This window comes from Bombina bombina, chromosome 4 (assembly GCF_027579735.1).
Source record: "Bombina bombina isolate aBomBom1 chromosome 4, aBomBom1.pri, whole genome shotgun sequence".
NCBI lineage: Eukaryota > Metazoa > Chordata > Amphibia > Anura > Bombinatoridae > Bombina > Bombina bombina.
This window is the reverse complement of record NC_069502.1, coordinates 802,113,691-802,130,205: the sequence shown is the minus strand read 5'-3', so window position 1 is coordinate 802,130,205 and position 16,515 is coordinate 802,113,691. Positions and strand designations below refer to the sequence as shown.

General features: G+C 40.4%; 1 protein-coding gene across 1 annotated transcript in view; it reads left to right on the top strand.

Moving 5' to 3' along the window:
* The first annotated feature begins 2,089 nt into the window (after positions 1-2,089).
* Positions 2,090-16,515, top strand: part of LOC128657039 (zinc finger protein 260-like) — a 61,894-nt gene continuing 47,468 nt past the window's right edge. Inside the window, exons 1-6 of the mRNA XM_053711262.1 lie at positions 2,090-2,364; positions 8,829-8,951; positions 15,013-15,072; positions 15,270-15,417; positions 15,741-15,839; positions 15,976-16,059. Coding sequence (XP_053567237.1) covers positions 8,874-8,951; positions 15,013-15,072; positions 15,270-15,417; positions 15,741-15,839; positions 15,976-16,059 — 469 coding nt within the window. The 5' untranslated portion in view covers positions 2,090-2,364; positions 8,829-8,873. The remainder of the gene's footprint in view (positions 2,365-8,828; positions 8,952-15,012; positions 15,073-15,269; positions 15,418-15,740; positions 15,840-15,975; positions 16,060-16,515) is intronic.

Genomic DNA, 16,515 nt, shown 5'->3' with positions numbered 1-16,515 from the left:
CCTTCTGTCCGTTCTAACTCTGCAGGAGTTCCACTTCCCTTCCCCCTCCCAGTTACCACAGCATTTAATTAGGTTGTGCAGAGACTGGAGGAGATCTGTGGTAACCGGGAGGGGGAAAGGGAAGTGGAATTCTGCAGCTTCTGTGTATATCTGCATCGTTTCTGCCTTTGAACATAGTACTGCACATTACACAGACCGCTCCAGCAGGAGGGCTGTCTGTAAACACTATTTAGGGAGTGTGGAAAAAGTCTTGTTCTGTAGCTACTGGGTATTATGAACGTATTCTCATGAAGTCAGAGGACTTCAAACTTTAACATAATTTTAAGGACCTTAAAGTGAAGGTCAATTTCCATGTGAAAGTGCCCGTTTTTAAAAAAAAAACTATTAAAAACAAGGGTACTTTCATTCATGAAAATTGACATTTCAGCTGGTTTGTTTTTTTTATACAATATACTTACCTTTTCTTCTTGAAGCCGCTCCAGTGCTTGACCAGTCCGTCGCAAGCCTCTTCATACGTCAGCAATGACGATTCCGACATCCTCCAATCACGGCCTTCCCCCCGGGAGTAATCATTGCCTGAGGCAATGCTGTGATTGGAGGAAGCCAGTTTCATCGTTGCTGGGTAAGTAAACCAGGAAGAAGCAGACGGGGCATCATTTCAGAAGGCCAATTCGGCGTTTCAGAAGAACAAGGTAAGTATTTTTAAAATACGGTGCTATGTCAATTTTCATGAATGAAAGTGCCCGTTTTTAATAGTTTTTTTAAAACCGGGCACTTTCACATGAAAATTGACCTTCACTTTAAGCAGCAAAGTAGATAACATATGTTAATTAAAAAATATTATTTTCTTTTAATGCTTTATTTAATTAGCCCATATGTTTTGAGAGTATAATGTCCCTTTAAAGGGACAGTAAACACCTTGTAATTAAAGGATATTCCTGTTGTGTTGCTATAGAATAACATATCAGCCAAATCTAACATTAAAGGGACAGTAAACCTAAAAAAATTTATATAATTCTGCACATAGTGCAGAATTATATAACATTATATAAGTGCTATCGTTATAAAAGCTTATATTCCCTTTTAATTTTTTTTAAAACATGTCAGTTTTTCAGACCCGCTCTCTGCGTTCTTCTGAGCGGGTGTTTTTATTACACAGCGCATCGGGCCAGCTGTATAGTCACAGCCCGGCCCGACCGCGCCATAACACTAAGTGCATCTCACTCCTGCTCTGTCTGAAAACAGGAGCGAGCTGCACTTAGTGTTATGGCGCGGTCGGGCCGGGCTGTGACTATACAGCTGGCCAGATGCGCTGTGTAATAAAAACACGCGCTCAGAAAAGCGCAGAGAGCGGGTCTGAAAAACTGACATGTTTTAAAAAAATTAAAGGGGAATATAAGCTTTTTTAACGATAGCACTAATATAATGTTATATAATTCTGCACTATGTGCAGAATTATATAACATTATTTTTTAGGTTTACTGACACTTCAACATCCTTTTTTTACAACAGTTATCTTTCAATAGCCAAACTCCACCCACCATTTTCTTTATTTAGAGACAACAAGGCTAGCTACAGTGATAATGTTAGTATAAAGTGCAGTTGTTATATGATAATGCCACTTAGAGACATATATGTAGCTGAGTTAGCCTTGAGAAGTCAGCAGGGTGCATCTAAGTTCTTAGAATTAGAAATTGCTTAATTTTCTGAACCAGGTGACACAAAAAAGGTCAAAATAAAGAAGCTACACATTTATCACACACACAGTATAAACACAGTCACACACTAATACAGTTATATTAAAACAACATTGCACACATATGACACCCATCAGTCTATAGCTAAATTACTAACTTGGTTATTAGGCAGCTGAGAGTCAGCACATCCCAGGAAACAAACACGGGAAATTACTATAAGTAAGTCAAAGGAGACAATTGCCAGCGTTCCTACCAGCGTGATTTTCTGCAGGAATTAAACGGAAGCAGGAAACCACGAACATACTACCAGCATGCAGTGCAGCGGAAGCTGTATGGATCAGCTTCACGTCCAGTAAAAGAGGCGGGGTCCCAACGTTGATACTTTTGTTCAATAACCCTAGTACCTTATCTGCAGGTATATAATATTATATAGATATTCCCATTGCCTCACATACAAATACCTCACCAGTGCATTATTTACAGACAAATATTATTATAAAGAGGATCCCTCTGTCTCACACACACAGCCTCTTTCCAGAAGTTCCAATACTTTATCCTCGAGTAGCAGCTAGATCCCTTGCAGCAAAAGGACCGTGAACTCCCAGAAGCCACGTGACTGCAGTGACCTCATCTGTCCTTTTACCGGACTGGATCTAGCTACTACCAGGTAATATATGTGATTTAAGGAAGCGTGACAACTAACATTAACCGCCTATAGGTGGGGGACTGTGGGTGCAGAGAGTGGGGTTAAGAGGGTGAGCTGTGGATGCGGAGAGAGAGGGGTTAAGTGGAGGAGGAGGGGTTTATATGCGAGACAGAGGGGAGCTGAGTGAGTATCTGTACAGGCTGAGGCTGGGATGTGAGACAGCGGTGCTGTGGGTCTGTACAGGGGCTAGGTGTGAGGCAGAGGGGGGCTTTGAACCATTATAGGAGTGCAGTGTGGGAAAGATACAGAGAGAGGGGTTGAGAGTTTGTACAGGGGCTGAGGTGTGAGACAGAGGGGGGCTGAAAGCATGTACAAGGGATGGGGTGTGAGACAGATGGGTTGAGCGTCTGTATAGGGGCTGGGGTGTGAGTCAGAGGGGGCTGAGAGTCTACACAGGGACTGGGGTGTGATACAGAGGGGTTGAGAGTCTGTATAGGGGCTGGATTATAAAACAGAGGGGGGCTGAGAACCTGTACTGGGATTGTGGTGTGAGAGAGAGCGCGAGAGGCTAAGAACCTGTACAGGGCTGAGGTGTGAGACAGAGGGGGCAGAGAGACTTCAAAGGGACTGGGGAGTGAATCAGAGGGTCTGAGAGCTTGTACAGGGGCTTAGGTGTGAGGCAGAGGGGGCTGAGAACCAGTACAGGACTGGGGTGTGAGAGAGAGGTCTGAATCTGTACAGGGACTGATGTGTGAGAAAGGAGGGGGCTGATATTCTGTACAGGAACTAGGCTGTGATGGGGCTTAGATTCTGTACAGGGACTGGGGTGTGAGACAGAGAGGGACTGAGAGTCTGTATAGGGACTACAGTGTGAGGGGGCTGATACAATGAGCAAGCTGTATTTGAGGGAGTGAGGACTTGATGACGCACAGTCTGTGTGTTAGGGTGATGGGTACAAGTCTGACCTGTTTATAATAATTGTATATTTATTACTTGTATATGTGATGGGGTCACAGGAAGTCAGTCTGCATGGTTGCCCAAAACAGGATATGACATAACTGGGAAAAAGTTTGTAAAAAAAATGTTTCTTATTGCTATTAGATATTATTATTATTATTATTACTGTTGCTATAATTGACCATTTCTGACTATCTCAATGGTTTTAAGAGAGGAGAAAAGTAAAGGGTGACATGAAGCCATTTAACTAAATATGAAGAGGAAACACATCCCAGAGTAATGCAATATATATAATAAAATGAAGCACAAGCACAGCTGTTCAGTGGGTAGTAGGTAGAATATGGAACCAGTCTAACAGCACATGTAGTAGGGCAATTACTTACTTGGTGCACAGTATTTGTTGTGTCCTAACTTTAGCAGCCTCACATAGGCCTAGATTTGGAGTTCGGCGGTAAAAGGGCTGTTAACGCTCCGCGGGCTTTTTTCTGGCCGCACCATAAAATTAACTCTGGTATCGAGAGTTCAAACAAATGCTGCGTTAGGCTCCAAAAAAGGAGCGTAGAGCATTTTTACCGCAAAAGCAACTCTCGATACCAGAGTTGCTTACGGACGCGGCCGGCCTCAAAAACGTGCTCGTGCACGATTCCCCCATAGGAAACAATGGGGCTGTTTGAGCTGAAAAAAAACCTAACACCTGCAAAAAAGCAGCGTTCAGCTCCTAACGCAGCCCCATTGTTTGCTATGGGGAAACACTTCCTACGTCTGCACCTAACACTCTAACATGTACCCCGAGTCTAAACACCCCTAGCCTTACACTTATTAACCCCTAATCTGCCGCCCCCGCTATCGCTGACCCCTGCATATTTTTTTAAACCCCTAATCTGCCGCTCCGTAAACCGCCGCCACCTACGTTATCCCTATGTACCCCTAATCTGCTACCCCTAACACCGCCGACCCCTATATTATATTTATTAACCCCTAACCTGCCCCCCACAACGTCGCCGACACCTGCCTACACTTATTAACCCCTAATCTGCCGAGCGGACCTGAGCGCTACTATAATAAAGTTATTAACCCCTAATCCGCCTCACTAACCCTATCATAAATAGTATTAACCCCTAATCTGCCCTCCCTAACATCGCCGACACCTAACTTCAATTATTAACCCCTAATCTGCCCTCCCTAACATCGCCGACACCTAACTTCAATTATTAACCCCTAATCTTCCGATCGGAGCTCACCGCTATTCTAATAAATGGATTAACCCCTAAAGCTAAGTCTAACCCTAACACTAACACCCCCCTAAGTTAAATATAATATTTATCTAACGAAATAAATTAACTCTTATTAAATAACTTATTCCTATTTAAAGCTAAATACTTACCTGTAAAATAAATTCTAATATAGCTACAATATAAATTATAATTATATTATAGCTATTTTAGGATTAATATTTATTTTACAGGCAACTTTGTAATTATTTTAACCAGGTACAATAGCTATTAAATAGTTAAGAACTATTTAATAGTTACCTAGTTAAAATAATAACAAATTTACCTGTAAAATAAATCCTAACCTAAGTTATAATTAAACCTAACACTACCCTATCAATAAATTAATTAAATAAACTACCTACAATTACCTACAATTAACCTAACACTACACTATCAATAAATTAATTAAACACAATTCCTACAAATAAATACAATTAAATAAACTAGCTAAAGTACAAAAAATAAAAAAGAACTAAGTTACAGAAAATAAAAAAATATTTACAAACATAAGAAAAATATTACAACAATTTTAAACTAATTACACCTACTCTAAGCCCCCTAATAAAATAACAAAGCCCCCCAAAATAAAAAATTCCCTACCCTATTCTAAATTAAAAAAGTTACAAGCTCTTTTACCTTACCAGCCCTGAACAGGGCCCTTTGCGGGGCATGCCCCAAGAATTTCAGCTCTTTTGCCTGTAAAAAAAACCATACAATACCCCCCCCCCCCCAACATTACAACCCACCACCCACATACCCCTAATCTAACCCAAACCCCCCTTAAATAAACCTAACACTAAGCCCCTGAAGATCTTCCTACCTTGTCTTCACCATCCAGGTATCACCGATCCGTCCTGGCTCCAAGATCTTCATCCAACCCAAGCGGGGGTTGGCGATCCATAATCCGGTCCAGAATCCTGATTCGGAACAGCCAATAGAATGCGAGCTCAATCTGATTGGCTGATTGGATCAGCCAATCGGATTGAACTTGATTCTGATTGGCTGATTCCATCAGCCAATCAGAAAATTCCTACCTTAATTCCGATTGGCTGATAGAATCCTATCAGCCAATCGGAATTCGAGGGACGCCATCTTGGATGACGTCCCTTAAAGGAACAGTCATTCGTCGTTCAGTCGTCGGTCCGGATGGATGTTCCGCGCTGGAGGTCTTCAGGATCCTGCCGCTTCGCTCCGGATGGAAGAAGATCGAAGATGCCGCTTGGAGAAGATGTTTGCCGGTCCGGATGTCCTCTTCTTGCCGGATAGGAGGAAGACTTTGGAGCCTCTTCTGGACCGGATTATGGATCGCCAACCCCCGCTTGGGTTGGATGAAGATCTTGGAGCCAGGACGGATCGGTGATACCTGGATGGTGAAGACAAGGTAGGAAGATCTTCAGGGGCTTAGTGTTAGGTTTATTTAAGGGGGGTTTGGGTTAGATTAGGGGTATGTGGGTGGTGGGTTGTAATGTTGGGGGGGGGGTATTGTATGTTTTTTTTTACAGGCAAAAGAGCTGAAATTCTTGGGGCATGCCCCGCAAAGGGCCCTGTTCAGGGCTGGTAAGGTAAAAGAGCTTGTAACTTTTTTAATTTAGAATAGGGTAGGGAATTTTTTATTTTGGGGGGCTTTGTTATTTTATTAGGGGGCTTAGAGTAGGTGTAATTAGTTTAAAATTGTTGTAATATTTTTCTTATGTTTGTAAATATTTTTTTATTTTCTGTAACTTAGTTCTTTTTTATTTTTTGTACTTTAGCTAGTTTATTTAATTGTATTTATTTGTAGGAATTGTGTTTAATTAATTTATTGATAGTGTAGTGTTAGGTTAATTGTAGGTAATTGTAGGTAGTTTATTTAATTATTTTATTGATAGGGTAGTGTTAGGTTTAATTATAACTTAGGTTAGGATTTATTTTACAGGTAAATTTGTTATTATTTTAACTAGGTAACTATTAAATAGTTCTTAACTATTTAATAACTATTTTACCTGGTTAAAATAATAACAAAGTTGCCTGTAAAATAAATATTAATCCTAAAATAGCTATAATATAATTATAATTTATATTGTAGCTATATTAGGATTTATTTTACAGGTAAGTATTTAGCTTTAAATAGGAATAAGTTATTTAATAAGAGTTAATTTATTTCGTTAGATAAAAATTATATTTAACTTAGGGGGGTGTTAGTGTTAGGGTTAGACTTAGCTTTAGGGCTTAATACATTTATTAGAATAGCGGTGAGCTCCGGTCGGCAGATTAGGGGTTAATAATTGAAGTTAGGTGTCGGCGATGTTAGGGAGGGCAGATTAGGGGTTAATACTATTTATGATAGGGTTAGTGAGGCGGATTAGGGGTTAATACATTTATTATAGTAGCGCTCAGGTCCGCTCGGCAGATTAGGGGTTAATAAGTGTAGGCAGGTGTCGGCGACGTTGAGGGGGGCAGATTAGGGGTTAATAAATATAATATAGGGGTCGGCGATGTTAGGGCAGCAGATTAGGGGTACATAGGGATAACGTAGGTGGCGGCGATTTGCGGTCGGAAGATTAGGGGTTAATTATTTTAAGTAGCTGGCAGCGACGTTGTGGGGGGCAAGTTAGGAGTTAATAAATGTAATACAGGGGTCGGCGGGGTTAGGGGCAGCAGATTAGGGGTACATAAGTATAACGTAGGTGGCGGTCGGCAGATTAGGGGTTAAAAATTTTAATCGAGTGGCGGCGGTGTGGGGGGACCTCGGTTTAGGGGTACATAGGTAGTTTATGGGTGTTAGTGTACTTTAGGGTACAGTAGTTAAGAGCTTTATAAACCGGCGTTAGCCAGAAAGCTCTTAACTCCTGCTATTTTCAGGCGGCTGGAATCTTGTCGTTAGAGCTCTAACGCTCACTTCAGAAACGACTCTAAATACCGGCGTTAGAAAGATCCCATTGAAAATATAGGCTACGCAAATGGCGTAGGGGGATCTGCGGTATGGAAAAGTCGCGGCTGAAAAGTGAGCGTTAGACCCTTTAATCACTGACTCCAAATACCAGCGGGCGGCCAAAACCAGCGTTAGGAGCCTCTAACGCTGGTTTTGACGGCTACCGCCGAACTCCAAATCTAGGCCATAATTTGTAATTGTATCCTATGATCAAGGTAATATGTGGGTTATATGATTTGGGGCAGATTCCTGTTTGAGCATAAACAGCAGATGAAAAACTAAGGTGCAGCAGGACAGAGCTACCAGTTTGGTATAATTCCATAAATTACAGGATGACTGGTAACCAGGGAGCTGAGGCACTTAGTGTTTTAATTCTGCTTCCTGATTTATCAGATAACCGTGCATATTCCTGTGTACAGTCACCTTATTTTGCTTCTAATGAACTTAAAGGGACACTAAAGTCAAAATTAAACATTCATGATTCAGATAGAGCATTCATTTTTAAACACCTTAGCAATTTACTTTGATTAACAAAATGTGCACCGTCTTTTTATATTTACACTTTCTGAGTCACCATCTCCTTCTGAGCATGTGCAAGAAGTCACAAAATATATGTATATGCTTTTGTGATTGGCTGATGGCTCTCACATGGTATGGGGGGAGTGGAAATAGATATAGCTTTGACATTTGTCAGAAAAAAATCTACTACTCATTTGAAATTCAGACTAAGTGCTATTGCATTGTCTTGTTATCATGCAAATTTACTGGCCCTTTAAAGGGACATGAAACCCAACTTTTTTCTTTCATTATTTAGAAAGAGCAAGCAATTATAAACAACTTTCCAATTTACGTCTATTAGCTAATTTGCTTCATTTTCTTGATATAATTTGTTGAAAAGCATATCTAAATAGGCTCACTAGCTGCTGATTGGTGGCTGCACATAGATGCCTAGTGTGATTCGCTCACCCATGTGCATTGCAATTTCTTTAACAAAGGATATCTAAAGAATAAAGCAAATTAGATAATAAAAGTAAATTGGAATGTTGTTTAAAATTAGATTCTCTATTTGAATCATGAAATAAAAAATTTGTGTTTCATGTCCCTTTTAATATTAAATAAATGTGTTGTCCCATAATGTCAAACATGCTATATAAAGATTGTTACATTTTATCACTTTGTTATCTGCGGCATATGCAGCTAGTCACATGTGTACTATTAGATTGCTCATAAGTGAAATAAACATGTTTAATATCACATAATCATCTCTTTACCATAATATAAATACAGGAAGATTTTGGATTATTTCTGATCTCTCAAGCTGCCGTATTTCTTTCTTCTCACAGGTGTCACATTTATAGCATCTGACTCAGTCACTGACAAAGAACAAGATGAACACATGCAGGAAGCTGATGGCAGAGCAGTTCCTGAGTCAGGCCCTGGGCATCATCTGCCTGCTGACCGGAGAGGTAAGAGCTGCTGGGTAATGTCATGTGACACTGGTCCTATTTACTGTGCTGCTTCTGATACACCGGACCTATCTTACTAACTCTAGCTTCAGCTCACCCAGACCATCTCACTTAACCTCACCGACGACCATCTCCTAACCCTAACTTTATCTCACCCAGACCGTCTCACTAACCCTAACTTTATCTCACCCAGACCGTCTCACTAACCCTAACTTTATCTCACCCACACCGTCTCACTAACCCTAACTTTATCTCACCCACACCGTCTCACTAACCCTAACTTTATCTCACCCACACCGTCTCACTAACCCTAACTTTATCTCACCCACACCGTCTCACTAACCCTAACTTTATCTCACCCACACCGTCTCACTAACCCTAACTTTATCTCACCCACACCGTCTCACTAACCCTAACTTTATCTCACCCACACCGTCTCACTAACCCTAACTTTATCTCACCCACACCGTCTCACTAACCCTAACTTTATCTCACCCACACCGTCTCACTAACCCTAACTTTATCTCACCCACACCGTCTCACTAACCCTAACTTTATCTCACCCACACCGTCTCACTAACCCTAACTTTATCTCACCCACACCGTCTCACTAACCCTAACTTTATCTCACCCACACCGTCTCACTAACCCTAACTTTATCTCACCCACACCGTCTCACTAACCCTAACTTTATCTCACCCACACCGTCTCACTAACCCTAACTTTATCTCACCCACACCGTCTCACTAACCCTAACTTTATCTCACCCACACCGTCTCACTAACCCTAACTTTATCTCACCCACACCGTCTCACTAACCCTAACTTTATCTCACCCACACCGTCTCACTAACCCTAACTTTATCTCACCCACACCGTCTCACTAACCCTAACTTTATCTCACCCACACCGTCTCACTAACCCTAACTTTATCTCACCCACACCGTCTCACTAACCCTAACTTTATCTCACCCACACCGTCTCACTAACCCTAACTTTATCTCACCCACACCGTCTCACTAACCCTAACTTTATCTCACCCACACCGTCTCACTAACCCTAACTTTATCTCACCCACATCGTCTCACTAACCCTAACTTTATCTCACCCACACCGTCTCACTAACCCTAACTTTATCTCACCCACACCGTCTCACTAACCCTAACTTTATCTCACCCACACCGTCTCACTAACCCTAACTTTATCTCACCCACACCGTCTCACTAACCCTAACTTTATCTCACCCACACCGTCTCACTAACCCTAACTTTATCTCACCCACACCGTCTCACTAACCCTAACTTTATCTCACCCACACCGTCTCACTAACCCTAACTTTATCTCACCCACACCGTCTCACTAACCCTAACTTTATCTCACCCACACCGTCTCACTAACCCTAACTTTATCTCACCCACACCGTCTCACTAACCCTAACTTTATCTCACCCACACCGTCTCACTAACCCTAACTTTATCTCACCCACACCGTCTCACTAACCCTAACTTTATCTCACCCACACCGTCTCACTAACCCTAACTTTATCTCACCCACACCGTCTCACTAACCCTAACTTTATCTCACCCACACCGTCTCACTAAACCTAACTTTATCTCACCCACACCGTCTCACTAACCCTAACTTTATCTCACCCACACCGTCTCACTAACCCTAACTTTATCTCACCCACACCGTCTCACTAACCCTAACTTTATCTCACCCACACCGTCTCACTAACCCTAACTTTATCTCACCCACACCGTCTCACTAACCCTAACTTTATCTCACCCACACCGTCTCACTAACCCTAACTTTATCTCACCCACACCGTCTCACTAACCCTAACTTTATCTCACCCACACCGTCTCACTAACCCTAACTTTATCTCACCCACACCGTCTCACTAACCCTAACTTTATCTCACCCACACCGTCTCACTAACCCTAACTTTATCTCACCCACACCGTCTCACTAACCCTAACTTTATCTCACCCACACCGTCTCACTAACCCTAACTTTATCTCACCCACACCGTCTCACTAACCCTAACTTTATCTCACCCACACCGTCTCACTAACCCTAACTTTATCTCACCCACACCGTCTCACTAACCCTAACTTTATCTCACCCACACCGTCTCACTAACCCTAACTTTATCTCACCCACACCGTCTCACTAACCCTAACTTTATCTCACCCACACCGTCTCACTAACCCTAACTTTATCTCACCCACACCGTCTCACTAACCCTAACTTTATCTCACCCACACCGTCTCACTAACCCTAACTTTATCTCACCCACACCGTCTCACTAACCCTAACTTTATCTCACCCACACCGTCTCACTAACCCTAACTTTATCTCACCCACACCGTCTCACTAACCCTAACTTTATCTCACCCACACCGTCTCACTAACCCTAACTTTATCTCACCCACACCGTCTCACTAACCCTAACTTTATCTCACCCACACCGTCTCACTAACCCTAACTTTATCTCACCCACACCGTCTCACTAACCCTAACTTTATCTCACCCACACCGTCTCACTAACCCTAACTTTATCTCACCCACACCGTCTCACTAACCCTAACTTTATCTCACCCACACCGTCTCACTAACCCTAACTTCATCTCACCCACACCGTCTCACTAACCCTAACTTCATCTCACCCAGACCGTCTCACTAACCCCAACTTCATCTCATCGAGACCAACCATCTCCTAACCCTAACTTCATCTCACCAAGACCGACCGTCTCCTAACCCTAACTTCATCTCACCCAGACCGACCGTCTCCTAACCCTAACTTCAGCTCACCCGACCATCTTACTTAACCTCACGAGACCATCTGACTAACCCCAACTTCAGTTCACCCAGACCATCTCACTAACCTTAACTTCATTTTTTTTTTTTTATCAGTTTTTCAGCATTACATAAAAAGGCAACACCAATCAAACCAACAAAAAAAGAAAATGATAAATTGTGGAGGCGCAGCTCCTAGTCATATTGTAACTTCCATGGAGACACAGCTCCACATCAAAAAGGAAATAGAGATACAACAATCTACTCTACTGCATAGCCATTATCTAAACTTGTGTCACTTTTTCTATGTGCTGAGATACAACTTTAGCTTCCCTTCAAGCAACCTTCTCTTATCTTAATTTTTGGACATAGCTAAACAGTGCGTTACCTTATTGTGTGTTACAATTTTAAGCTTTTCCTAACTAAACATCAATATAAACCTAAATTAAGGAGTTACAGCTCCAATTCACAATATCACATTCTTGAAGACGCAGCTCCACATAAAAAAAAATACAAAGCCAACCTTGATTAGCTCTCCTAGAAAACTATTGTCATAGATTACATTGCTTTTTCTGTCAACTAAAATGAATCCTCATATTACCATTTTCTTTGGAACTTGCGGCATGCCTTAAAAATAAATCAAAACCAAAGAAAACATAATATATCTATAGCAATACATAGAAAAGTAGTGTGCATCAACCTATCCTACTTGGGCCCTAAGTCAGATACAATGTAAGTCATTATATATTTATTAATACAATCCAAACGTAGGATACAAAAGTTAAGAAAAAAATGAACATGCGTTTTTTTAAGTAAAAAATCTTAGACATCAGAGGTTTAACAAAAAAAAAAGGGGGGGAAGCAAAAAACACAAAACATAAAAATAAAATAGAATCCCTACCCCCCTGTCTCCCCTAACATTGACCCCAGATTATGTCACGCTACTCCAGAACATGAGTTAGCTTACTGATTTTATAACTATTAGTACATTTCTCTATATAGAGAGATCCATGATGCAGGGAATTCATCTAATAACACCAATTTGGCAAAACTATTAGAACTCAAAAAAGGATTCAATATACGTTTTTGGATTTGGTGAGGGTAAGTTTTAATTATAGTGAGCCATCCTACTAAAAAAAAAAAATTTTTTTGTTCCCCTAACAATTGTGTGTGGAATGATTCAAAAATGATTTGATTCTGTATTTCTCTAATAAAAAGTGAGAAACTAGGAGCTGTTCTACCCTTCCAGGCTTTCAATATTAGATGTCTGGACAACAAGATTACTGTATTCAGTATATTTCTATAAGGATTTTGATTATCTATTTGGGCTTCAAGAAATATAATCTCTTCAAGCCCAATAGAGACATCAACCCCATAGTTTTTATTAAACCAATAGGTGACCTTGTTCCAAAATTGGAAGATCTTTGGGCAAAGACCAAACATATGTAGAATGTCTGCATTTAAATATGAACAGTGTGGGCATAGAAATGATTGTGCTAAAAACATTCTTTTCAATCTAGCGGGGGTAAAATAATAATTGTTCAGTAATTTCATGTGAGATTCTTTCCAATTTATTGAAACCCTGTATTTACCTAATACAGAGAAACTTGTCTTAATCTTCTCATGGTTCATACCTGGGAAATAAGGTGTACATGTATTACATATTTTATCTAAAAAAAAATTGGCTCTGTTTAGCCAGCATAATGTTATATATTAAAGATATAGATGTAGTTCTCCCAACAGATTTTTGAATACATGTTCTAATATCTGACCATGAACCACTACTATCAGGTACCCAATCCTTACTATTAATAAAATGACGTATTTGCAAATAGGCAAACAGACTGTTTCTTGGGAGATCAAATTGCTTTATAAGAGAATCAAATCTTACTATCTGACCCGTATCCAGTGAAAATTGGTGTAAATATTTCAGGCCCTTCTCTTCCCATGTATTAAATATTTTCTGGGTATTTCCAGGGGCAAATTCTGCATTGCCTATTATGGGTAAATATTCAGAAAAGGTATGGTTTATCTCAATCAAGGCGCAGAATTTGCCCCAGTTTATCACCATATTATTAATGGTAATTAGGCTGGCAACATTACCAGGAATTTTACTCGGTGGATTATGTAAGATAGTTTTTAAAGAGAAGGGATAGATAATATGACTTTCAATATCATTTGAGGAAAACCAATTAGATTCTGCTAGCCAGTCAATTGCAATTTTGACTAAGGCTGCCAGATTGTAGAAATTAATATTTGGTAAGGCAAGACCAGCTGTATTACGTTTTTGAGTTAGCTTATCAATAGAAATACGTGACACTAACCTTAACTTCAGTTCAGCCAGACCATAACACGAACTTAAAGGTACGTTCTACTTGAAATGTGCTATTGTTTAAACATATTCACCAGTTTTGCATAACCATCACTGTTATACAAATATCCTTTTTGCTTTATTATTACCTGTATCTAAGCCTCTGCAGACTGCCACTTATCTCAGTGCTTTTTACAAACTTGCGGTTTCACCAACTAGTGCTGGTTCCTGCATAACTCCATAGGAGTGAGCACAATGTTATCTATATGGCACGCATGGAGTAGCACTGTCTTGCTGTGAAAAGCTAATAAAAAGCACTGAGATAAGAGGCGACCTGCAGGGGCTTAGACACAGGCAGAGATTCAGAGTTTTAGTGGTTATAAAGTATATTACATTGTTAGTTATGCAAAGATGGGGAATTAATAGTAAGGGCGTTATCTATCTATCTTTTTAAAAAAAAATCAAGTAGACTGTCCATTTAAGCTCACTCATCTGCACAACCCTCCTATACAAATCCTTTTCCAGCAAAAAAAATAAAATATATACTAATCCTAGCATCCAAGACCCCTCCCACCATAAAGAAAAAGCCCACTCATACAAAGCCCTACTACATGACCTCTATTGCAAAAACTCACCCCAGACCCTAAAGGCCCCTCTGCATGACCCTAACTACAAAAATGCTTAAAACCCAAGGGACCCCAGCACCAATGGAACCTTCTATCAACCAAGGGCTCAACATTCTGCCCCCCCCATCACACCCTCTCAAATGTTCCAGCAATGTTGATGTTCTTGGGCTCATGTCCTCAGTCTTTAGCCGCTTTTATCCATATAGGCCACACAGAATTATCCACTATATTTTATTTATGTTTTGTGATGATCGAGAGAAGTAAGCAAGAACTTGTTAGTCTAGGCAAATGGAGTCTGATGAGCTGTCTCATACGTATTATAGGAATACACCATTGTGAAGAAGAGGCCCTCCCAAAGCAGCATACAACAGCTGAGCGGAGAGGTGAGTAATGCTGGGGAATGTGACATTATAGTCAGTGACAGTGACCCCATTTACTGACCCATCTGGCCCTGTGTGTATTTCCTACCTGCTGTCTGTGTCTCTGTATGTTCTCAGTAACATTATCCTTACTCTGTCAGTAAAAGTGTGTGACAGAACCAGTCCCTGTGTCAGCGCTGAATGAGTTGTGTGTGTTTCAGGTGCCTATAAAGTGTGATGATGTTGCTGTGTATTTCTCTATGGAGGAGTGGGAGTATATAGAGGGACACAAGGAGCTTTACAAGGGCGTCATGATGGAGACTCACCAAGCAGTAAGGACTATGGAGATCCCAGGAAATGAGAGCTTAGGTAACGCTGTGTAGTAATAAATATCTCACTCAGGAAGTGCACAAACACTACTGACGTGACTGACACAGAGCAAATCTACAGTGAATCTATAACATGTGATCTAATGTTATACCCAACAAAAAATAATAAAAACAGTTAAAGGGTCAAGAGGAATTACTGCTAAAGCAATTTGTATATTCATTTATATATGTAAATGTTTAAGTGCAAAACAGATGCTTTGTTTTGTTCTTAATTGAATACATTTAAATATATATATATTTTTTAGTTGCAACAAATTGTTTCATATCCATTTAACAAAATAAACTGATTTTATTCTTTATTAGAACTAACAAGTCACAGAGATGAAAATCTAGACACAGGAACACATAGAGAACTTGTACAGAATATTCAGCCAGTGGAGACCCCATCAGACGTCTCTGCAGGTAACAGATCTATGGCAGAAGCTACTAGTAATGTTTTCTAATATTGATGTGTTGTGTAATATTACTGTGTAATCAGATTGTGTGAGATAACTGCACTTAAATCCATTTATTAAAAAAAACTCATTTTATTTATTAGAACTAACAGGACACCGTGATGAAAATCTAGACACAGGAGCTACTGAACTTGTACAGATTATTCAGCCATCAGATGTCTCTGCAGGTGAGTGATCTATGGTATAAGGTTCACAGTTAGAAAACTCAGATTATAAAATGTTTTCCTCCTATGTTAATGATGAGCCTCAGTACAGACAGATTGTAATAATAAAATCTATTTGGTTCACACTCCTACCTTGTCTTTTCTTCTCTCTCACCCTCTGCTTCATGTGAATAGTACACACACACATGCCCTCTATTCTCTCCACTCTCACCCTCTGATTCATGTAAATGATACACACACACACACACACACACACATGCCCTCTATTCGCTTTACTCTCACCCTCTGATTCATGTAAATGATACACACACATGCCCTCTATTCGCTTTACTCTCACCCTCTGATTCATGTAAATGATACACACACATGCCCTCTATTCGCTTTACTCTCACCCTCTGCTTCATGTAAATGATAAACACACATGCCCTCTATTCGCTTTACTCTCACCCTCTGCTTCAT